Raw genomic sequence first — 25,493 nt, 5'->3', positions numbered from 1 at the left:
ATTCACACGACTTACCGGGAACTTGGTGAAGTAGAGTTCCTTGAATAGAGTGTGATTTTGCCACAGCGACAATGCTGCACCAGGTGGTAAAGGTAGTCTGAAGAAAAAAGGAAAATGCATTTAAAATGTAGCTCTATCCTAATATTTCTCTTTTACCCCTGCCTCTGTCATAAAAGTACAAAATATAATAACGGTGAGTCTGTGCTGCTTTTAGACAACTTCAACAGGTATTCGGACCTTTGGGCCCTGAGCAAATTGGTTTGAATTCCTTTGAAAACACAGGAAAAAAGGCAATAAGCAACTTGGCAAGAAATATGATGTAAATTGCAAAAAAATTAGCAGATTTATAATATTATTTTTTAAAAGTTTGGGGAAAATATAAAGAGATGTCAAGAAAAAAATACTTTTCCAAAATGTTTACCATGACTGTGGGAACCCTGAAAGTTTTTAAACATTTTAAATTCATTAAGCATCAAGAGCAGTCTATAAGATTTACTGGATAACCGTCTTGACACACAGCCAGCCGCTGCTGGACTTCACTACGCCTGACTCACACTGAGACTTGGCACACACACACAACACACACACGGCAGACAGGAGAGCTCGGTTACTCAATCTCTGTTTATCCATGCACCACCAGTAATCCCCCTTCTTGACCAGTATCCTGACCAAGATGATCCCATTTCCCAAGTTTGAACCCTAAACATGCCTCTGCATGGATTGATTTCACTTCATGGATAATATTCGCACCAAAAATCTTATCTGATGCTGATAAAAAGAATAGTTTCTGCTGTTTATGTCAGCAGCAAAAAGCTACACTCTCCCTTCCAATATTATTTCAGCCAAAACTAAGCAACTGATGTATGAGTGTTGCTGCCTGCATTTCTTTTTTAGAGTCTTTCACTGGCGAGTGCCTCCTACGCACAAAACCCACACTTGAAACAATAAAATGCATAACAAAAGCAACATTATATAATTGAAATATAATTTATACAAGCACTTTTTTGACTTGGCATTAAAGTACACACTGCTTAGAAGCCATAAAACACTACAGCAACCTCACTCTCTGTAAATATTGATTATGATTTTATGAAGCTGTGGATACAGACTTTCTGGCTACAGTCACACAGCTGTTCCCGTCTGCTTGCAGCTCTACCTGAGGTTATCCTTGTGTGCACTACATGCAAGTTCCTTGGAAATCCCCCGTGCTGGCACTGAGTCAATACCAGCAGTTACAGAGAACAGGGAAATGGAGTTGGAGAGTGATAACAGATAGTAGCAGGCTGGAAGATAAGGCGGCACAAAGGGCTAAGGGTTGACTGCAGGAGCTTTTGATGAAGTCCACTTTGCACAGGCAGCTTGTTAACAAAAACAGACACACAACCTTTGCAACACAAAATTCTCTGGAGTCACATACAAGCCCCTTGACAGTGAATTACTGAGATAAATGACTAAAAGTTTGTTTAAATTTAATTAGAGTGAGCTTTTGTGTCGATTTTTTAAATATGTCGGCATGCAAAGGTGAAGCAATGACTGAGCTGCTCACACAGCTGTGAACATAATCACTCAGCTTACCTAACCACGATATTTCCCAGGGTTCTTGGCTTCACCTCCTGCATGTCATCATCGATCACTGTGACTAGAGGAAAGGGAAGAGCATTCATATTCAGAGGTGCTGTATCACCCGCTGGCAAACTGGGAGAGCAAAAATATTAAATGCTCTGCAGGGAATGACAAGCAGTTGATAAGTTTTGTCCACTTCACTTTTGCTTTAAAGGTCCAGTGTGCAGGATTTCGAGGGATATTTTGGTACAAATGGAATATAGGCGTAGGTATAAGTATCTTGTCTTTAATTTCTAATCACCTAAAATAAGAATTATTTTGTTTTCGCTACTTTTTGAATGAGTTGTTACATGTTGCTCTGCCATGTTTCTATAGGTAGGGCCATTCAGGGTTTACTTAAGCTAGTATGCCAAATAAAGAAATGAATTCATTAATAGCATTCTAAACAGCCTGATATTGTGTGACCCATAAGATATGTTGCCAAGAAAACTTAAATGTAAAGTTATATTATGCAGGGCAGATTTTAGATTTTTTAAATACAGATGGATATAAAGTGCACCATGGATGAGATTTTTCCTGTAGGCCAAGCCAAGTAACGTGAAACTGCTTTATTTAGTGTTTTTATTGGTTTTAATCACCTAGTCCCTCTGTTTTGAAAACGAAGCTACATGTGCGGATAATTTTGCTCTCGGTTAAAAACGCCTGAAAATTGAGCAGTAAAAGAATCCTAATCTAGAGAAGTTTCAGATTATTGCACTCGGCAATCCTCACTCATATACACCACTAAATCTTGCGCACAACTCCTTTAAATATATCTGTAATTTTCAATTCTGAAAATAAGAAAAAGTTGAATAATGAGCAGAAAGTGAATTAAATGTGTACTTCAGGTGGGATGTAGATTGACAGATCTTGACTCTTACCATTATAACCTGGAACTGGTTTGCCAGCCTGACCTGCGGGTGGCGTGAGTGAGTTCCCCAGACCGATGCATGAAGAGGTGATGGCTGAGCCGGTTTCTAATGAGAGAGACAGAGAGAAAAGAGATGCATAAAGATTCAAATCTATGTGGGAGGCCCATAAAGTTTTAGTCAAAGCATGAGAGCTCTGGATCTGTAGTGCAACGCCCACATCTTTACAAAGCCTCATAGTTTCTGGCTTTTTTGCTTTCTATCAAAACCTACTAATAGTGGGCTGATCAAAGAAGCTTGTGTGGTGTTCGGTTGCATTGTTCCTGTGAACAGCATTAACCTACATTATGCAAAACTATGACAGCTTCAATGGGCTCTCCATGACTCCTCCACCCAGCTGTGCTCCGTATACAGCGAGGACCTGCCTGTTTGTCAGCCCTGCCAGCCCGCCCACACAATGAACACAATCGATCCAGCTCAGTAAATTAGATGATATCAGAAATCACACAGCAGCAGACCAGCCAAAGATCAGCATCTGCCTCCTTTGATACACTGAAACTTGAAAACTGAAGAAGGATTTTTCAGTCACTGTGTGTTTGTCAGTTTCTTGTCAAAAATGCAAAAACAAAGATGCAGCCGAATGCTTCCATCTGTCTGACAGGTTTTCCTTTTCACACAAGTAGAGAGTTTTACTTACCTCAGGTGTGTCTTAAAAGGAAAATGATGGTATTTTTTAACCAGGACCATATTTTCCCACGTTTTTGTGTTGAAGTTTCCAATGGAGACAACTATTTTTGAAATTGGTCCAGTATTAGGAAAGAGCGCTGCAGCTGGCAGCTGCAAAACAAGCTGCAATGTAAAACACTCATTCGTCAATTAATGTCCATAATAACAATAATAATCTGATAAATCTGGCAGGCTCACATTGCTATTATCAGTGTCTGATAACTTTATAGAAAGGTTCCCATAACAGATAAAGAATGGTTTTTATGAATTTTTTTATAACTTTATAAACTTTTTTTATAACTATAACTTTTATAACTTTATAACTTATCCAATTTGTTTTTCATTGTGTGTAACCAAGATCTCTGTAAGGATCCTTTGCATAATGTTTTCAGATGCAAACTCAAACATTTGCTAAAGGCATTTAAACAAAGGTTTATGTTGTAATTAGTTATATTCCAAATTCTAAATATCGCAGAAAGATTTTCATTTTATTGTCAATGCATATCGGTTCCAAACATCGATTATCGCTCTCATTAACTACTAATTATTGGTATCAGCCCTAAAAAACCAACATCAGTTGACCCCTAGTGTTGATAGTGAGTTTATTGTGTTATTTTGGATTTTAATGCATCAGGGATGCAGGATGCGAATGTAACTACATCACTGGACCAATTTCAAAAACAGTTGTCTTCGAGACAAAAAAAAAAGGAAAATGGGATCCAGGTTAAAACTTCAACACAGTGATTTCTATTATTTCCTTTCTACACAATAACACACTGTTGCACATCTGTTTGTTTACTTGTTGCTTTTTGGACTATCTGTAGGTGCATGCTTTTTGCACAATAATTAATCTTACAAACAGTACTGAGAGCTTCACTGGCTGTTAAACTAAACATTAGATCAGATTTGTGATCGCCCTTCAAAAAGCAGCTTTTTGGCTTTTAAACAACAAAACAGCTAACAAACAAAATACAGCTAAATGACTTCGTGAGCTGCCCTTCTTGTTCACCAATATGCAAATTAATGCACAAGCTCCTCCAAAAGGTAATCAGATCATCTACTCTATAGGGAGTGCATGCAGTGTAAATATGTTGTTTCTGTCATGTATTGTGCTTGAGTTATTGTGGCGCTGAGTGTCTTGGCACTTCCCCTCGTTAATATGCAAATTCATGCAGCAAAGGTGCACTAAACCTGAATCAGATCTGTTATTGCACAGGGGGAAGTGTACAGTTTCAATCACGTATTCTTTTAAAATATGCAGTCAGTGACAGTGCTGACAGCAGAAGTGACTTGACTTCTGAGAGGGCAAAGGCCAATGGCAAAACATTCAAGCTCGCAAGCCTGCTATGCAAATGACAGCTCAGTCGATACGACGGTGATGCACAAAAAAACATTTTAGACTCCTCATTAAATCTGGTGGGAAAGCTACAGCAACAGAGGCGCCCACCAGGGTTACACACCTGTCAGCTACAAACACTAAGAGTGGGCTGCTGGGAGAACCTGGCCACCAAAATGCTACATCTGCAGGTGCCCTGTGCAGATTTCTTGTAAACAAAGTTTGTTAAAATACAGTGTTACTCACCAAAAGGTACAGTCTGAATCCTCAGGGTCGAACAAACATGTCGAATGCAGTTCCTTCCTTATAAAAGATTCACTAAACCTGTGCTGCTCACATTCACGTTTGTTTAATGCATTGCTGCCGCCTGTCAATCAGTCAACCACTGGCAGGAATTTGAGTATTTCAGACTCCATTCCTGTATTTGTGTCGCTTCAGGAGTAGTAGTAGTAAAAACACATAAAGTACAAACAATATGACACAGAAACATACAACAGTTGACATTAATCTGGACACAGGATGATTTACACTTGTGCACATTCAAGCTCAACACGAGAGGATTATTAAGTATCCACCATAACTCCATAGGGCCTATAATTATTCAGTGGGCTTTAAAAAAGACAAAATCTCCGAATAAAACCACGTCCAATGTAGTACATAGCACTTTCAACAGGTCATGAAAACAACTCATATGATCTTGTAGTGGATCACTTTCAGATAATAAGCTAGCAGATAAAAACCAGCCACATAATATGGAGCCTACATTAAATGTTTTTTGTATATAGTCTTGTATTGTTTGGATTATGCTTTCAGCCACCGGCAGGATCACAGCAACGGCACCACCATGACTACGATGCAAGCTGAGCCATCCATTCAACAGAAGCTTCAAATATACAAAAATGGCATTCGATACAGCCCGAGTTCAGATCGTGAAGTACCTATAAGGTACAATCTTGAGGACATGAGGTCAACATTAACCACGACAAAATTACCGCCATCATTTTGTTAAGGTACCAGTTTGAACGATTTAAGTGCGTACAGGCTGCTTCCTCTCTCTACTACTAATCACGTGAGTGCAAACGTCTCTAGACCTGCTTTCAACTTCAGCGCAGCAGGCTTCAAAGACACGAGCTCAGGGCTGCTGTTGGTTGAGGAGGGGATTATATTATCAAATGAAGAGAGCAAGGAGGAAGGATCTGGAGTTAAAGACATTGCCCAACCACAGTGGCCTCTGAACTGACAACCATGTACGCCTCATTCATCAGTGGCGGGTTAGCCACTCCCTGCAGGGTTCAAAGCCCATCACTGTCAGACGAGGCCACATTCGGCACCAATGATAAAAAAAAGAAGATTTTGTATTCCTGTAGGTGTGCATTAAGTCCCGTCCATGTGGTCAGAGAGCAGGGTCACGACAGAGTGATGACAGACCCCCTGTTGACCAATCATGCCCTTTGCTTTCCCCCTTCAGGAGCCCATTACTCCTTGCATTGCAACATTTACGGCTATCATATAACCCGAATGGAACTAGAGCAAAGGGGAAATACTGAAACTTGTAAAGAAGCTGAAACATATTCACAGTGTCTGATTTCAAGGTCAGTTTGGCACGTTTTGTTTGGTAGAAGTTTTTTATAATCAGTTGGCTGTGCAAAATTAAAAACTAAGGATATAATTAGAAAATAATATTTTGATTAAAAGCTAGACAACATCATCTGATCCACATTTTAATAACAAGCCGGTATCGGAAAGCCAATATATCTGTCTGACCCTGACGGAACCCATGAGGGTCCTTAAAAGGCTCTTCTGAATTGCACGTCGATTAGGGCTCAACACATGCGCTGAACCGTGTCAGCATGAGCTGAGCGTTTAAACTTGGCTGTTTACAGCAGGGGCCAGGGCTCGCTGGCGGCGATTTAGGCCCAGGCAAGGAAATTCGAAAACCCAAATGAAAATAGACAATATAATTGGACCTTGACATTTTACAAGGCATGCAGGGAGACAGCGGACTGACTGTGCAGCTTTCAGGCATGAAATCAAACCAATACAAAGTAAAGCGATATCAATGAAAATTAGTTGCATCGCTAAAACATTTTTTCTCACATTTACATTAAAGATGGTGAGCTGACAAGAGCTGAACTCGGCTCCTAAAGGCTGACTCAGATGTTTGCAGAGAGCTCCCAAGGTTCCTTCCTCAGCCCACAATATGACGGCATAATACATCATAACACAGCAGGCTCTGAGAGATACAGAAACAAAAACGATTAAAATATTTACCTGGGAATAGGGCTGCAAGCTTTACAGTTTCAGCATCGACACAGCAATGTGTATGTATGCAATAATCACATTTCAGGATGTGCAATGTCAAGCAAAAGGAAAAAAGAAAAACTTCAATAGTTCTCATTTTTTGAGACTCATGTAGACGGCCAAGCCTGAAATCATTTTGATGCAGATGATGCACTTCACCAATAATTCGAATTAATTATTTCCAAATAGGGCTATTAGTGAACTATGGACAAAAAAATACAATATTTTTTTCATATTGCAATATACTGTATATCACAGTAAAAGAAAATGTCAGTTTTTTTCCATTATCGTGCAGCCCTGTACCTGGAAATATGTTTTATAGTCTGTCTGTGCTTCAGTAAGCAGACACTATCACTACTGATGCAGAAATATGACTATTGACACCCTCAGCACTTTGATTTCCCCACAACTCAACAGTATCCTACATGAATATCTTGCCGATGCGACAAAATCTCATCCAGTGGGGTTATCTGTCCAATATGGGTCTATTTACGGGTCAAGATGAAAACGTCCTTGAGGTGAAAGAGACAAATTCTCTCACAGCTACTACTCTGGTCACATTGTGCCGAGGAGATTAAATATGCTGGATGGGAGAGGGAGACAGCACAGGCAGAGACAGGTGAGTGAACGCTAGAGGGGAGTGAGAAAAAGTGAAAACATTGTCTGTGGGCTGACATCAATCACACACACATATGCACACACACACTCATGCTGTGTGCTTGTCTATCTGCTTGTCTGACTAGCTGCTGGTCCTGGCGCACACATCCAGAAACAAAAACACACCTTGGTATCAGTCTTCTTTTACTCCCATCACTGTCTTTTCCTTTTGCTCCCTCGCGCTCCCTCGCGCTCTCTTTGCCTCTGTACACAAACAAATCAATCTTCCTTCGACCTGCTGGAGATGAGCTCGGCCAGTGAGAGGCATTCTGAGTGTGATGAATGGGCTGAGGGAGGGGGAGGGTTGTTGGAGGATGCGTCGGAAAAGCGGGACGGGTGATACGGAGGCGCCTTTTCAGCTGAGAAGGTGCAATCGAACAGCCGTGCTCATTACTAGTAGCTTGGGGGGGGGAACTGCTGTTCAGGAAAACAAAGATGGCTCTCTGATCCTGCACTCTGTATTCTCTGCAACTCCTCGAGCACTCTTTGTAAAAGAGATGAAACAACTGTCTCCTCACACAATGTACCCCCTCCACAGTGGCTGTCAGGCCTGCACACTGAGACACATAAAACCGATATGGGAACAGGAAATAGTGGCCACAGAGTGCGACTGGGACTGACCAGATTTAGAACATGAAATAGGAGGAGAGAGAAGCAATAACAACAGAGTGAAAAAATTTAATTTCCCCTCGAGGGACAAATATAAAGGTATGTTCTCTTTCACAGCTGCAGATCCAATGCGGGCTTTTGCATAGATGCAATATCTGCTGAAAGGATACACAGAATTAAAAATACAAAGACTGCATCAGAGTGATGAGTGTGCCTTGTTAATCGCCTTTTGCTACTTGCAAACCAGCACCTCACCAGAAAAAGTGTTCATTTTAGTTTTTAAGAATCTGGAGAATGGCCATCGTAGAGCTCAAGTACACTTCCCAACTATAAACGGCGTGATATTCCTGCCTTGAACAGGCAGCATCAATGCTGCGTTTGTCTGTCTCTATGTGTCAACTCTGTAATGGTCTGGTGACCTGTCCAGGGTGTGTCCCACCTTTCGCCAAAGGTCACCTGGAATCTGCTCCAGCCCTACAAGACCCTTAACAGAATAAGCAGAATTTATTCAACAGATGATGAATAAATAAATATTTCGAAGCAAGTGTGTAAAATCTGCTCTGGAGGAAGCCGATTCACTTGTCTGCTTTTTTGAAATATTCACATTCGATGTCAGGTTGCATCTGAAAACTGCACAAAATCAAAGTATAAACAAAATTTAGAAATGGCACTGAGCTCTAGTTTGTTGATTCTTGGAAGGACAGCAGCAGTGAAGCGAACTCCTCCACTAACTGGTATAACACACAAACAAACAGCACTCACTTCACGTGTAAACAACAACCCTGTCAGAAATAGCCACAAGGGTGCTTTGCTTTCTGTACATCATATATATGCACGGCAGCGCTCGTGGTTGTCCTGGTGATATGTGGTTGCTGCGGTAACTCGGTCAGGAGCTAAACAAGTTAGCCAACCCGAGGTCATTTGGAAAGACGGAGCGGCGTAGGAGGATGAGAACAGATGGAGAGAGAATAGATTGTTTTTGTCCCTTTTTTGACATTGTTTTCTTTTAAAGTACATGTTACAATTTTGCTTGTGTCAGACAAAATGATAGCGACAGGGAAACAATATGAGAACAATGAAATGGGATATCATAAAAACTTCAGAATTGCAATAGAAAACATGTCTACCTTTAGGACTGGTGTTTCATTTCCCTGCTGTTTCTCTGAGAATCTGCTTCCAAGAATGAGTGACGAGCAAATCTCACTACAAACTTGTGGGATTAGTTCTGCTAGGAGTCTGTGTAAAACAATACAACTTAAACAGCTCACACTAAGACCATCATTGGCAGTCTGCTGAGGAGCAAACACACGAAGAAAGCAAAGGCTTGGTTAGCCAAGCTTTTCTGATTGGGCTGAATGTCAAAATGAAGCAAAATAACAAGAGAAGACAAGAGAAGAGAAAATGAAATGTGTGGGGACTCAGAGTAGGTTGCAGCAACTACAAAGGGTTGGTGAAACCGCCCACCACAGACAGACATGTAAGCAAGATGAGCAATCATGTATAACATGTGCACGCACACAGGCACACACATCCGCACACACTCTTCAATTTTCAACTCCGGACTCTCGGGACAATTTCATTCCATCAGCTAAAAACATTGCCTCCCTTATCACTTTTCAGACGGCTCGCCTCATTCGCTCAGAGCTAAGTTTATGCATACAAATTCACTACTTAACTTGCTAATGAAAGACCCCGTCTTGTGCCTTAGAAACCTCGGCAGACAAATAATATAATGGCTTGGAATGAATGCAGGACGAATTCCCAGGTTAGAGAGCCAATGACAGCAGCCGCCAATAAACAACGAGGTAACACAAACGTGGCACCTCGGCTCTCGGATATGTAATTACAGGAGCCGCGACATCTGTGCTACTGTCTCTGCAGCAATGTAATGAGACCGAGTGAGCGACAGCAGCTTTTTGCTGCTTGGTGTAGAATGATATGAGACTCCCAAAGGTGGGCAAAGGAGCACGAGGTGACATGACTCAGGAACAATTTTACAGAAAAGAAATGATTTGTTCTTTAAAAGGAGAAGCTGAGGGACTGCTCTATTTGGAGAAAAGGTGGGACAGAATACCAATAAGGTGAAGAATATAAAAAGACTTTTTTATAATTCTTGTTTTAACAACGAACAGCAAATACAGACAAATGAATTAAGCCTAAATGTCTGTTTGCAATACAGAGTCCACATATTTCCGAGAAAAGGCCAAAAACTTACTCAGCCCTTTGAAACCTGAGCAAATTTACTTAACGTCTTTAAAAATCATGGAAAGATGGCAATGAGTAAATACACAAGATATGACCTGTACTGGAAACTGCTGATATAGGAAAAAGTAATCAATACAATAATACAAATTATGTGATCATATAAAAAAAATTCTACAAAAATTATGCAAGGCTAAATTGTTTCTGCTTTGTGGCACATCATATGGAGGACTAAAAATATCCATTACCCAAGTGTTCACTACCAAAACGTTTCCATTACATAAAAGTTAAATAAATACATAAATGTTACATAATGACATAATTGAAAAATCTATTATTTTATTGATTACTTTCTGACTATATTAGCAATTTCTGGTACAGATCCAAGAATTAGCTAGAGATTTGTAAAACTTTAGGTGAAATTTACCTGAAATTAGCCAAAAACTATGGAGAGAAATGTATCAGAACACAGAAAATGAGCTGAAAAAATTGCTAAGATAAAATAAAAATAATAAATATCTGCAATCAGAGATTTTTTTTCTTGTTACCTAATTTAAAATGTATTTCTTTGTTTGTTTACTTTTTCCAGCTAAATTGTTTTCTTGTCAGCTTTTTTAAAATTAGTTACTTACTGACTAATTGGTAATTAGTCAGTATATTGCTGATTGCCCATTTTCCCCACATTTTTTTAAAGAAATCAAATTTCAAAGGTTAAAATACTTGCAAAGGTATCTGAACACTGTGCAAGAAAACTGGTGCCCATGCAGGTTTTAAAAGGTTAAACTTCCAGTTGCAACTTTGCTTAGTAAGATAAAGTAAGATACTAAATGATTCAAGAGGCCAACCTGCTCTAATCCTGACAAATGTTGAGTGCAGAGTCCCTAACTCATGCCGTATACTGTTTTTGAAATGAACGCGGACAATATGCTGAGAAAGTGCCACAAATCAATAATACACGCCCAACTTAACAGATCACTTCCAACTCAATTGATGGACACTAAAAGTTTGTTAACACCCAAAAACTTGCGCCCCGATGTGATTGTTGAAAGCAGGCGCTTATACCTGCTGCTTTATCAGCCTCCACTCCGCTAGTAAGGTTCGCTACTTGCCGCATGGATTCGCTCCCATTAAACCACAGGGCCATGACTGAGGTTGCCCACTGAGGTCGGGTGATAAGGCCTGTATCAAAGTCTTCGTATAAATTAATGCCAAATTTGTAAAATTGAGGTCAGGACTCTGCCAGTCAAGTTTCACCTGGAAATACCATTTCTTTATGACTGTCACTTTGCATATGAGGGCAATATCTAAAAACAGGCTAGAGCCTTCCCCTAAGCTGGCACAAGGTTGGAGACGATCCATTGTCCGAAGTATCGTTCAGTGCTGTAGATTCAAATTTTCCTTTATTGGGGATCAAACCACATTCAGCCTGCGACAGGGCGTCCACATAGTTTTGGTCATACAGAGAATTTAATACTCACAAATACAATTGTTCCAACTGTATATTTAAAGAAAAGCAGCATGAATTTCCTTAATTGTGTCTTCCTTAGGCTGAAAATGTGTTTTATGTGAATCAAAAAGGGCCACTTTATGTACAAATCATGAAATGTGTCAATATAAGCCCTTCTTACAGCACAGCACAAGAAAGCAGGAAATGACAACAATACATGCACTTAATTGCCTTGAATCGTCTTTGTCTGTACTTGAATAAACTTGCCAAAAGCAGACAAAAAGTAGCAATTAAACTGCCTATTTATTTCCTTACGGCAGAAGAACAAATATCAAGAAAAAATGACCAAATCCTAGTCTTACAGTCCTACAAATAGGGCAGGCAAAACTTCTAAAACGCTCCCAGCAGTTGGGACCACGGAGAGCTGCAGCTTGAGAATTGTCATTCCTGAATCCCTTGCGGTCAAGATGGCAAGCTAGGATAACAAAAATGGGGGAGTTATGCTCTTACACTGAGCGTAACTTTAGAAGATCACAGCCTGTCAGGTACTGAATTATTCTACAGAGCCTCCCGTTTAATATAAGAACACAAGAGGGAGGAAGAGGGGATGACGTGCAGCAAAGGGGCCGCAGGTGGAATCAAACCCACGACCCCTGCGCCAAGGACATAGCCTTTGTACATCGAGTGCCCACTCTACCAGCTGAGCTACTGGGCGGCCCGAATTAAGTGAAATTTTGATTTAAAAAACTTTAAAGCTGGGCTTTAACAACACAATTAGAAGTTATAATGCATTTGAAGTTATATAAAATGCTTAAAACCAATTTACAACAATTTTCTATGCAAACAGCTGGTTCTTGCATTATTATTATATTATTATATTATTGTTATATCTACCAAAGCAACTCCACAATTACAACCAATACGCTGATAAGCTGACCACTGAGATGCCAATTGTTCAAAGATATCCTGCAGGTTATGGTGATACATTCCAATTTAAATGAACACTACAGAGGCAATATTCCTGCTGCTTTTTGGTTTCGGGTTAAGATTCCTCATTAACCCCTGATTCAGTGCATTGCTCTCTGTGTGCTGAGTAAGTGAACGCCAGGCTGTTAAAAGCCTGTTTTTCTTCAGTAAGAAGATGTTGTTTTCAAGGAGGCTGTAAAACTGCCCTTCACAGACTCTCCGAGGCTCCGACTTTGTTTCCAGGAGGAGGAGGATGTGTGGAAAACAATCTTGTGCCAGCACTGCATTTGGCAAAGGGCAGGAGAAAATTGTCAATTGCACAATTTATTTGACAGGATGGGTGGTTTGAGGAGGTCCGGCTCACTTTTTTATGGTAATTCAATCCTGTGCGCAAAGGTTGTCCGTCAGAAAGAGTCGGTGAAACAAACACCTAAGACACTACAGTAAGTCCACTACCACTGACTGCTGACAGCTAAACCCTGCCAACTGGAAACACACATTTGTTGCCAGGCAACACCAGTGACATCAGCAACCTTCATCATCACCCCCCTCCACCCCCTGCCAATGGCACTTGGCTCTTAAAATAGCGCACAGATTATTATCAGGCTTCAAAATGGCAGACATTTTCTCGTATGCACATAAAGGAGAGTGAGTCAGCTTCAGGTGCCTCAAAGGTGCAGGCTGTGCCTGAATGTTGGTTTTGGGTGGGTGGGGGTTACCAGATGTTGTGTGTGAGTCTGTGTGCATGTGAGAGGAGCATATAAGCACAAACAGTATGATGGTTCTGGAGGTAAAGGGGAGGAATGGAGGAGAAAGTGCAGGTGAAAACCACAGTGGTGTCACGTCCGGGCTGATGAGACAGGATGAATCAGCATATGAGATGACAGCGGGAGGCTGAGCAATGATTGAGTCCGCTGCGCATGGGAATAACGAGCACAGCAATCATCTCCACTGTGTATCAGGAAAAAGAAATCTGCACCAGCCGAGCGTTGCAGAGTGAAAACTAATCAGCAAGCTAAATTGGTTAAATTAGTCAAATTCTCGGCCGTGTTTAATATTTCTAACAAAGAAAGGCTAATTTTTTTTTTTTTTTTTTTTTTTTGCAAGACAAAGGAAAGAACACTGACAAAACAAAAACATCAGACAGTAACACAAGAAAAGTAAATGGAGGGAATATAATGATCCAGCTTTCCCTCCCCACGCTGCCCATTCTTGAGAAATCCTTAAAGGGATAGTTCAAACAAAAAAGGAAAATCCAGTCATTATCTGCTCACCCTCAGGCCGATGACAAGTCAGGTGAAGTTTATAGTCCACAAAACACTGCCAGAGTTTCACTGGGAAAAGGGGTTGCAATCATTTCCCGAACAAGTGAAGCAAATGGTGACCAGGATTCAAACTTTTTTTTAAAAATCCACAATAAAACCGCAAAATGTCTCTATACTGCTCCAATGAAGTAATCCAAGTGTCCTGAAGCCCCGACGTGCCGAGTTGTTTTGAAAAACGTCACTGGCGTCATGTTTTTTGCCTTGTTGTAGCCTTAAGCTCCAAGTGAGGGAGCTGCTTCACCCAAATTTCCATCAGCATGAGGGTGACTAGATAATGACTGAATTTTCACTTTTGGTTGAACTACTGTGTCCCATTAAGAGTAGAACGTGTAAATTTGATGTTGCATGCAATCACTGACAAAAACTGACAAGTATAATACCAGTTGGCATGAAGGACGACAATTTGTCTTTGGACTTGTATTCCCCTGAAATCCAAGCCTCCTGGCTATATTGTTTACAATCTAAGAGCCTGAGACAAGTTTCAACCCATGACCTCCCCTCTGCTGCACGTCCTGCCGCCTTTCCACGGCTTGAGTCAGTCTTTCTTTCATTTCTCCAAACTCTGGGCCTTGTGCAGATCTAAGAAAAGCTCTGCAAGGAGTGAGCGAGCGCCGCTGGCTCTTTGTGTAATGCGACTGTTTACCAAATCAGCACTGATAAACCAGTTGGCTGCAAGGTGAGGAAAGTCCCACAAGGGATGGATGTGAAAATGTTTGAAAGTGAGCCTTTTTTAATCTTTTCAGTGGTATGCATCTGGCACAGCTGATGAACTGTTCCCAGTGTAAGGAGATGGCATAAAAGATAATAAATTAAATGATGTATCTTTTAAGAGGGGCTTTAATGCAGACGCACACTCAGTTTGATAAATAAATAATTCTACAATGATGATACAGCAGCTTTACACTGAGGAGCTGGAGAATACACTTCAAAGGTCTGTCAGAGACAGGCGTCCAGGGTGCGAGTTCAAAAGAATTTTAATCAAAAATCAAATACAGTGACAAATATTTTAATTCATTTATTTTTAATTTAGCACAAAGCCTTTCTCATAATGTCCAAACACACAAAACCGACATCAAAGTGGCAATGAAGGCCAACTGTTGCATCGTCTCAAGTCACCGTAAAGTTTAACAGACCACATTCTGAGCCTGTGTGAGAGGAAATAACTCTCCATACCAGCAGGAGGCGATAGTGTGTATTCGTCATTTAAAAAGGGAAAACAGAGGACCAACAGGACCAATGTAACCGTAGTTAGCCAGCTACCATATTAACAACACAAACAGATGGTGAAAGAACAAATGCTAGTGAACAATAACACAAACATTTACAACTGTTTATTTAATTGGATTAAAGAAAACAATCTTACTTTAAGCCTTGTGCAGACTGTGAGATTTTATTAATCTTTTAAATTTAGTGCAAGCTAAACTATGCGATATAGATTTAATTAACTTGGGCATGAAGTTTGATGTACGCCCACTGAATCACAGCGTTCATCTGACATACTTCCATTGATGCCAATATGCATGAACAGATCGTCATCAGCGTGAGTCATCCATCTATGCCACTGTAGTGGCAAGAGAAAAGTGTAAACACACATGAATCGAACTATTACTATAGTGGCATTTATGTGTGTCAAAAAAAGTCAGGAGAAGGAGGATGCAAATGTGGTCGCAGCTGTGGCTGGAGGAAAGACGCCAACTTGGCATGCCAATTTTGCAACGAGACCTCGAAGTATTTATTAGCGTCTAAAAGCATTTAGCAGTGTTGCACTTATCAGTGCGTCATTTCATGCTGCATTTCCGTTGGTTGGTCAGTAGACGTAGGTCGTAACAGCAGTCACAGAGTGAGAAGGTCATCGCAAATTTCCGACACTGTCAGAATTTTATTCCAAGACCTTGACGACAGACATCCTCGAACTTCTCTCACTGATCGACATAGGATCACCGGTTTAGAGCCACGACCAAAGATATCACCACGTTTCTTTCACGTTGGCCATCTGTGACAGCCAAAAATTGCACAGTGTATACTGGTCTTTATATAAAGAGTCTGTTGTGAGCTCAAACCCTTTGGACTTTAGCTTTGTCTGTACTTTTCTCACTGCTGTTTCTTTTCTCTTAATGCCAGTCAGAGTAATTTCAATCACTAATGGATCATCCATCTCTGACACAGATTCAACATGCTACTGCAACAGCCAACGAGGTCTGACGAGGGCCAATGAGGGCCAGTGAGGGCCTTCAAGGACCAGCTGGTAACAATGGTGCAGGAAACACAGCAGCAACTAGGGCTACAGATGCATACCAATGGCCTAACACTGACGGATGGATACAAAAATGGAAATTTAAAAGAAGTGAAAACTGGAGGGTTTTTATTTCTATTTGTGTGTTGTGATGCCTGGTGGTGGGGTGGGTGGCCTCGACACGTTGCTCCCTCCTCTCGTCTAATTGGCCAGCTGGGGAGGCTTCATTCAAGGATTACAACCACTCATTGCTTCCTTTTGTCTATCCAACATTTAACAAAAAGAAAATTCAAACTCTTAATCTACATTGTTCTGACAGACACAATAGACAGTTTGAGAAAATAAATTTTGCAAAATTATCATTCTTATTTTTGATATGGAAACCCGCACTGATAAGCGTGACACGGACCCTCGTTTGTCTAATAAAGATGTCAAAGGCTTCCAAAGCAGGAGTATTAGACGCACTGGGAATGAAAACAGGCTGGTTTGGTGTAGTTCAAAGCAGACATGTCTGTAGGACATGGAAAAGATGTTTTAAAATACTTTGTCGATATATTTAATGGCCTCACAGACCACTGCCGTCTACAACGCTGCCTCTGCTAAAAGGCACATTATTATATTCAGTATACAGCTGTATAATGTGGGGTTTGCTTATGGAGGTCAACAAGTGCAGGTATGTTAGGAGCTCTGGAGGAACTCATATTATTCTTCATCAGAAATGTTGTGTGCCACTCTGTTCACCCACGCTCCCCGTCATCACTCATGGCGCCTGTTCTCTCACCATCGATTACAGCTTTCAGCTGCTGAATATTACATTCCAGGGCTACAAGCATGAAGCTGGGAAGATTTATGAGCAACTGCATCAGTGATCGATTTTGGTCAATTTTTATCTATTTTGCAGGTAAGGTACAAGTAGAAGGACAGATCTATCAATATTTATAGCAGAAAGCCAAATGTGTGAGAGAGGGACTTAAAAATACTGTCAAAAGTTTGAAGAATGTGTTGATTCTGAGTTGGACTCTGGGAAATGCAAACAAACTTTGCTTTCAGGTGTTTTGACTGTAATGAGTTTCTCAAGGAGGACTCTGTCTCTCCTTTCTGTGATGCCCATTTTGGAGTAAACGAGCCTTGAATGTTAAAATGCTTTCCATTGACAAAGTTGCTTCTTCTTCTGTCAGAGGGGAAGATGAAGGAGGGGTGTCAAGGGACCGACATTGCTAAAAGTTGCTTGATTGATGTCCTGTCTCCAGGGAGATGGGCGAACACTGCGCCGTGACACTCCCAGCAGGGTGACTCATGAACTTAGTACAGGCGGAAGGAAACTGTGTACACACAGCTTTTTATCTTTTACTGACACTTGATACCTGTCTGTCAATATAAAAACACCAATAAATTTTAACTGTTTATATATGCAGCAGTATAGAAGCCCATTGCAATAAGTTTTGGGAAGACAATCGAGGCTTATGACCACAAAGTAATCAAGATGCCCTTGAGCGAAACACTTGAAGGGATAGTTCAACTCAAAATAAAAAATACATATTTCCTCTTGCCTGTGGTGCTATTTTTTAATCCAGACTGTTTCGATGTGAGTCGCCAAGTGTTGTAGAGATGCTCGTCTTCTCACCAATATAATGGAACTACAAAGCACAACAAAATGCAATCTGCAGCGCGCGCCAGACACGATGGTCAACCCGGAGAATGCTGCCATGTAGTTTTGAAACTTTGAAATTATTTAGATATTTCTCATTCATTGTTATCTCATGCTGGTTTGCATGCTGTAAAATTCGACTGGATGCACTAAGATGCCCTGGTATTTTTTGGCATACTGTGCTTTAAATACTATGTTCTGGGATTAGGGATGTCAATGGTTAACCATTAACTGGTTTAACAGATAGACTGTATATAAAGATGGACGACATGCCCCCACTTACCCTCGCTATGCTCAAGCGAAGCTGAAATATCCCGAATATGGTTGTGCCATCTTGCTGGTGACATCATTCGAAACCAAAGTCTGTGCAGTAGTGATATCCGCAGTGGGGGAGTTCCCACCAAACCACCCATCCGACCTTTCGCGAGCAGCCCCATTGAACACGAGTGCATGGATTGGCTGTCACAGCTGTCAATCATCCCCTTTTTGTAGAACTGAATAACTCATTAAAACTGAACTTATCTTAAAAACAAACACTTCCACAAACATCAGAGTCAGGTGACGACTTGCCCTACAGTGGTTACTGCTTGTAATGCCTTACAAACCGATGGTGGCAGGGTAGTGCTGCTATAGAAACATTGTGCCCAGCCTCTGGTCTCCCCCAGGTTGCCCCAGTGAGTAAGCGGCCTAATTCTTATGCCACAAAACCCCCTTCAGCATTGTTAACTATGTTATCACTGATAGCTCCGTTAGCAGCGTCAGCACAACGAAGGGTGCTACCTTTGACCACCACACGCCATCTCATCTCTCATCACCGACATCTATATAGCCGATATCGCCAACACTCTGCAACTCGCACCAACACAATTTAGACTGATAAATAGCACAACAGATAAGAGGAAAAATGTGTATTTTCATTTTGGGGTAAATTGTCTATTTAAATCATGAAGCTGGCATTAAGTTCCGTTTCATATAAAGGATTCACCTGAAGACAAATGAATTTATCTTGATAATAAGCAAGTTGCGTTTGCTGTGTTGGAGGAATGAATCAATATATGTCACCCATTTTCATGCTACAAGTCCTGGTAAACGTGCATAATCTATATCAGCCTTGGGCAAGTCTTGTTATTAGTATGATGGATTAATTGTTGGTTTTAGTCTCCTCTGGGAAACTGTTTTTGAAAAAGATCAAATAATGCCAGCTGACAAATACACTCTGAAAAAGTTGCTCTGTTTCTTCTGTAACTTCAGAAAGAAATGACAAACTAATGATGATTTAATGAATATGTATAACGTGGCAGCGTCTGTTCCACCCACGCATCTGAAGTCAAACTGCCTCAGACACACAAAGAGAAAAGCAAGTGAGACGAGGAGTGACCCAGTCTACCGTGAAAAAGTGGAGAACACATTTGGATTGCAGCGCCGGCCGCCAGCTGCCAGTTATTGAGTTTAGCAGGGGGTGAAGAATCCAATAGGATTTACACATCGAGACAGAAATCAAGAGGGCGCCAGAGGTTTTTCTCCAAACTCAATAAATCACCTGGCGAGGATAGTCAGAAAGTGTGACAGGGTTTTTTTTAATGTGTGTGTGTGAGGGAGAGAAAAAGGAGGTGAGATTCAAACTTGACGGTGAAACAAACATCCTTTTGTTAAAGTGGAATGAAATGTTATCTCACAAACACCAAAGCCTTGTAGAGAAAGATGAAAATCGGCAACTCTGTTCAACACATCCAGGCTGGTGAAAGTTCAGTTCATCCGTCTGCGCTGTCGGTCAGACAAAATCTAAGATGGAGGTTCAGGTGGAGAGCAACGTGATGTGTAATACAAAACAGTAAACAACTAAATCACACAGCGCCAAAACGCTTGCAAATGTCATAATCCTGTGTCTGCCTGTGCATATTTGTGCCTGTTTTAAACTCTTCAAAACTCTCCAAACATTGTAAATATCAACAGTAAACGCTCCGGAAGCCTCATAATAAAAAAAAGAAATCACTGTATGGCTGTTTAAACCGACCATAAAAATACCACAGAGAGGGAATTCACTGCCTTTATTGCATTTTGGCAGATCGATTTTCACTTTCTAGGGAGGGTGTGTCCGTCACTGCACTCGCACATTGGACTGAATCTTTACTTCTCAAATGAGACAGTCTGGCTTCACAAAAACAGAAAGTTTTGGTGCATTTGGCCAGTTCTCTGTCTCATGAAAGCAAGTTTACCACCAGAAAGTTGCCTTCGACTTTGACACATGATGGAGAATGATATGATGCCCTGCGGTTCACAACATGTCCAGATTTCTAAAAAGAACAAACTGTCTAAATTTCTCATTTGATATGTGTGTTGTTTCTTTAACACTATTTCTGTGGAGAGTTTTGATGTTATATTAATACTTTTTCTCTTTGCAGAGCTTTGACTACACACGAAAAAGCACAAGCAAAGAAATGAAAATAAAATAAAATTGCTCTGGTTTTGAACTCTGAACTTGGACTCCTCCGTGGTTCTCCAACACACTCCAGCATATCCCCTAACCGTCAATTTAAATTCTGACACAAACATTGGAGACTTCTCCTGGCTTAAATCTAATAAATATGGACGTTTTTTTCATCATACTTAATCCATAGATCCCATTTTACAGTTATAAATGGCTATTTGGGTGGAAATACCTTGCAGCTATGTGGTGAGTGTGTATGACTGAGAAGCCTGTTACTTTTTTGAGGCATAAATTGGACAGACTTAGCTAAAATGGGACAGCCTTATCTGCTTGTTGGTATTCGGCCCTGAAATGCAGACTCCAGAGGATGCAGCTTTGAAGTGGAATGCAGCACTCATGTGATAAGCCCACTGTAGGGTCAGCAATTTAAACTCAAGAGCCTGAATTGATAAATAACATTCCTGCAATATCACATTATTGAGCTCTCCACACTCCCATTGAGGCTGCACAGACCAATCAGCCAAGTGGGCTAATCTGCGCTCAGATCTGAGTGTGTACAAACTCAAGGTCGATGGCGTTACGACGGTCCAACAACAGTATTGATCCCATATTTAACACAGAGATGTCGTCTTGTCCAGCCATCGATCCTCCGCTCTCGCAGGCAGGATATTACAAAACAAAGAGACAACCGATTGTGCTCTTTCGCTGTCACCGGCACGTTTATCATAGCTCACCGGTACTTGGGAAGGACGGGGTTTGACATTAGCATGATGGCACGGTGCCTGGATTCAGGCGCTCCATCCAACTAAAAGCATCGTACCCATTCAAGAATAAAAACTGAGGCTTAATACAATGCAGCGGAAGCTAGAAATCCAAGATTTCAACAGTGGTGGAATTTAACTAAGTACATTTAGTATGAAATTGAAGTCCTTGTGCTTTACTCCGCTACATTTCAGAGGGAAATACTGTATTTTTTGCTTCAATACATAAAGTTGACAGTGTTGTTTATAAATTAAGATGTTTGCATAAAAAAACGTAAGAAGGCTTTAGAGCGACCGTTTACAGTCGAAACAATTGTTGATGAGTCAATAAGTCGATTCATAGAAAATTTAGAGTCAATTATTTTTTAAAAACATTTAAGTTTTTTCCTATTTTTTAAATGATTTCAAAATTTGGGGAGGGTTAATTTCAATATTGTTTATATTTATTGAGTTTTTTTCATGTTTTTTTCTTCTTTTTTAAAATAATTTTGATCTTTGGGGTGTTTTTTACTTGTTTTTAAATTTTTTTTTAATTAATTTTTTTTCTGCATTGGGTACTACTTTTAAAACTTAAAGTACATTATCCTGATTATACTTACTTAGTTGAACTTAAGTAACATTTTCAATACAGTACCTTTACTTGTAACCAAGTTTTACTTGAGTAAAGGATCTCAATACTTCATCTATCACTGGATTTCAGTTATGCATGTTATCATCAAAACCCACAACGGCCATTTGTATAATATTTGTATAACAGGTCGACTGTGAGGTGAAGAAGGGAGAAATTACAAACTTTCAAAAAAAAAACTACAAACTCTCCCCTCTTTGTCAAATGTACAACCAGCCGACTGTGAATTAAGGGGCATGACCTAGCCTTTTAAATGATGATCGTGACTCAGCCTCCGTGAGCCTGACATTAATCTAAAGTGCATCGGTGCAATGTGGCACTGAAGTATTGACTATGTTAATGGAATTTTCAAAGAGTAGACAGATCTAAATGAAAGCCCTTCTCCACCAAGGCTGATTAAACACAAATTATTGTAATCTTGTTTTAGTGAAAATCGACAGAATCCCTGTACCGTTGGTTGAGTCCATTTTTTTTTGTTTTGGACCCTTAAGTTAGGACAGTTGAGACTTATTATCAAGTAGTTTGGCTGACAGCATGCTTCAGTGCAGAAGCTATTTCAATTTCCGCTCCTCCACTGATGGACAAGGTGCCCGTGATTGTTTTCTTTCCTTTATCTCTTCGCTAAGCACACAACTTAGTCCTCACATCTCAGCCAGTCACTCAGTGTCCCATACGGGCGCAAAGTCAATTAAACATTAGCGAACTCCATGAAAGGGAATGCCAATCAAACCTGCTGTTTAATTGCTGCCCTGGATTGTGACCGGTTGAAGCAATGCTCTCTGGGAGTTTTCCCACCTCACTGTGGCTGAGTGAAATTTTGAGGTGAGGAGATCTGTGGTGGCCTACTGGGTGTTGATCAATAATATATTGAAAAGAAGTTGGAGAACAGAAAAATCAACCTTAATGCATGCATATACTCGAGAGATTAGATTTTAGTTCAGGTGCAATGAAGTGGAGTTTTTTTGCATAATTACTTTTAGTACTTTTAGACTTCTTTAAAGGGTCACTTTGATGCTTTGCAACCTCGACCCAATTTTTATATATTTCTGTGTCTAAGTGACTAATGGGAACCACCATTATTAAAATTGGTCCAGTACTGAGTAAGAGCGCTGCAGCCAGCAGCCACAAAACAGGCTGCAATGTAACAACTCAGGGCAATTATGCACCATCAGTTAACATCCACCTTAAGTGCATGCTTTTGTCACTAACAGGCTCAGATTGTTATCATAAATGTCTGATCGCATTATGCAAAGGTCAAACTTTAGTTTAAAAAGTCAAATATCTATCACCAAAACCACCAGACTCCTTTAAAATAAACAGTAATTTTAGCCTGCATAGAGCATGTATTAAAGTGGGGTCTGGTGGGTTCGGCAATTGTGATTATGGGCTGTTTTTGATTAAACAAAAAGGATCTCACTCTTTAACATAAAGGTCTATCTCTGTAGGGATCCTTCCCATAATGTTTTCAGACACTTAGATACCTTAGCATCATAAGGTTCTATGTAACATTTTTGTCAAAATTGAGTTATTTATACATCCTTATTCTGTATTGTTTTCCTTTTTTCCCAAGTAATATGCATTTTTGGAATTTTAATTTAGTACATAAAAAGGTTCAACTCATTTTTGCTTTTTTCGAATGCCAGACTTTGATGCTCAATACCTCAAAACCGCTCAGATAATTATATATATACTGTATATACATATATATAAAATTTTGGAGCCACTATCTAAACATCTGCCGATATAGATGATGTGCCCAGAATAGTATGTATCCCTACAAAATAAGGTCCAGATTGAAAACTACTTTGAAAAAAGAAGTTACCCTTAGTTAAAAAAAAGTTAAAAGAAAAAAAGATGATATTTCTCCAAAATGATCTACAGTTCTCAAAAGCATTTTTTCATCTGCCCTGCTGCACATCCCCATCTAATTGTGATTGCGAGTCAAATAACTGGTGCAAATGATGTCGCTTTGTGTGATGATCAGTTCTCACAGATGCTTAGAAAATCAAACATTGGGGTCTTTAACGTCATAATGACTCCAGTAGATGAGATCCAATCCCCTGGTCTATAATACTAAACATAAAAGGGATTCATCAAAAAGGGGAGTTTGATAAAATGTGCTTCATTATGACAGCAGGCTTTCGAGGGAATAGTGATTTCCTGGAGTTATGCTTCTTCTCAAGGCCAATTTAATGTCAATGGACTAATAAAATACAGCAAAGACCACATTTATAGTCCTCTCACACTGATAAGCTAAAGAAGAGACCAAGTCTTAAAGATCAAGTTAAATTAAAACATTATATACAGTTCATGCTAATGAGCACTTGAGGTCCTTGAAATGCTTTCTCAGGATATTTATCATAAGAGCTTAATCCCTGAAGTTTGAGAGTGAAGCGCTTCTCAACTTACTAGACTGACATAATTAATTGCACAGGGCAGCTTCACACAGAGCATATTGTTGGGGATAAATGTATAAACAATTTTCGCTTTAACCATCAGAAATTGTGTCACAATACGTCCAGAAACTGCACACTTTGTATGCTGGTCTGGCTGTTATATGATGCTTTATACCTCAGAGTGAAAAAATAAAATAAAAAATTTTAAAAAAGGCAGGAGAACAGAACATCATTTTTTGTCCAGCTTTCACTGCACAGCTCAGTCACTCATATCTACGAGTCACTTTGCATTTTCCTTTCAAGTTTCAATTTACTGCTTCCTGCCCAACATGCAACTTTGGGCCAAAAGGGAAAATGTTTGCAATCAGACAAGACAGGTGCACTATATATTTATAAATCCGTCCCAGTGTAGCTTTAAATAGAGCGCGTCAATGAGGTAAAAGTCATGGTTGTCAGATTCAGTCCTAAGAAAGCAGAAATCTTCCTACCAGTCTGCCACCAGTGATCCAGGACAGGAACCCCAAAGCTCCTCTTTGCCCACTCCAGTGTCTCCACATCACAGCGCTCGCCGGCCAAAAATAACGACCGCAACCTGCAAGGACACAGAGTCCATCTGTCAATCACCTTGAGGAAACTTGATACATCTGCTCTGTCACAGCAATGGTCAACAAATGCAAGGGCAGAATATATTTTATGTGTTTTAACCAAGTTTGAGTGTTTACATGCTCAAAACAGTTTCAGAGTATTAACTATAGATTTCTGAAGACTTAAATGTAAAAAATGTATGAAGAAATAAACATAAATTAGAATAAAATTTGTCACAAAGGGCATACTACTGTCAGTTCAGTGTGGACGTATCTGCATCATAGATCTGTGTCGTTAAAGCCCCCTTCAGACTAAAAACTCGTGATGAGACAAAATTGTTTCAAAATTGAGCAGAGAAATTTTGCAGCAGTGGGAACCTCTGAATTTAGAGAGGTTGCACAGAATGATTTGACTATCTTACTTTAAGAAGCTACAAATGATATTCAACTACATAATAAGCCTGAATATGGAGAAGAAATGCCGTCTCGTCTATTCGCATTGGTGTAAACTGTGAGAATGTTGGAGACTAGCGCATTCATGCAAGTTTCTACTCGACATGATAACAACGTTAACAGGCGTGGATTCAGCAAGAGCTGGACAGAGTAAGACGTGCTGTGTTGCACCGGGATCAGGGCCTCTCATCTTTGGAACGACCTGCCTGCAAATCAGTGACTCGTTTTAAATCACTTCTTCAAACCCATTTTTATAAACTTGCTTTTATTTGATTTTGTCTTTTAATTGTTTAAAAATGTGTTTTATTTTATTTCCTTTTGT

General features: G+C 40.1%; 1 protein-coding gene across 1 annotated transcript in view; it reads right to left on the bottom strand.

Moving 5' to 3' along the window:
- Positions 1-25,493, bottom strand: part of acss3 (acyl-CoA synthetase short chain family member 3) — a 55,443-nt gene that overhangs the window by 8,112 nt on the left and 21,838 nt on the right. The window contains exons 9-12 of the mRNA XM_042511754.1: positions 24,623-24,726; positions 2,484-2,579; positions 1,576-1,639; positions 16-97 (exon numbers count right to left, since the gene is read on the bottom strand). Coding sequence (XP_042367688.1) covers positions 16-97; positions 1,576-1,639; positions 2,484-2,579; positions 24,623-24,726 — 346 coding nt within the window. The remainder of the gene's footprint in view (positions 1-15; positions 98-1,575; positions 1,640-2,483; positions 2,580-24,622; positions 24,727-25,493) is intronic.

This window comes from Plectropomus leopardus, chromosome 22 (genome assembly GCF_008729295.1).
Source record: "Plectropomus leopardus isolate mb chromosome 22, YSFRI_Pleo_2.0, whole genome shotgun sequence".
Lineage (NCBI taxonomy): Eukaryota > Metazoa > Chordata > Actinopteri > Perciformes > Serranidae > Plectropomus > Plectropomus leopardus.
This window is presented reverse-complemented; position numbering and strand designations above follow the sequence as displayed.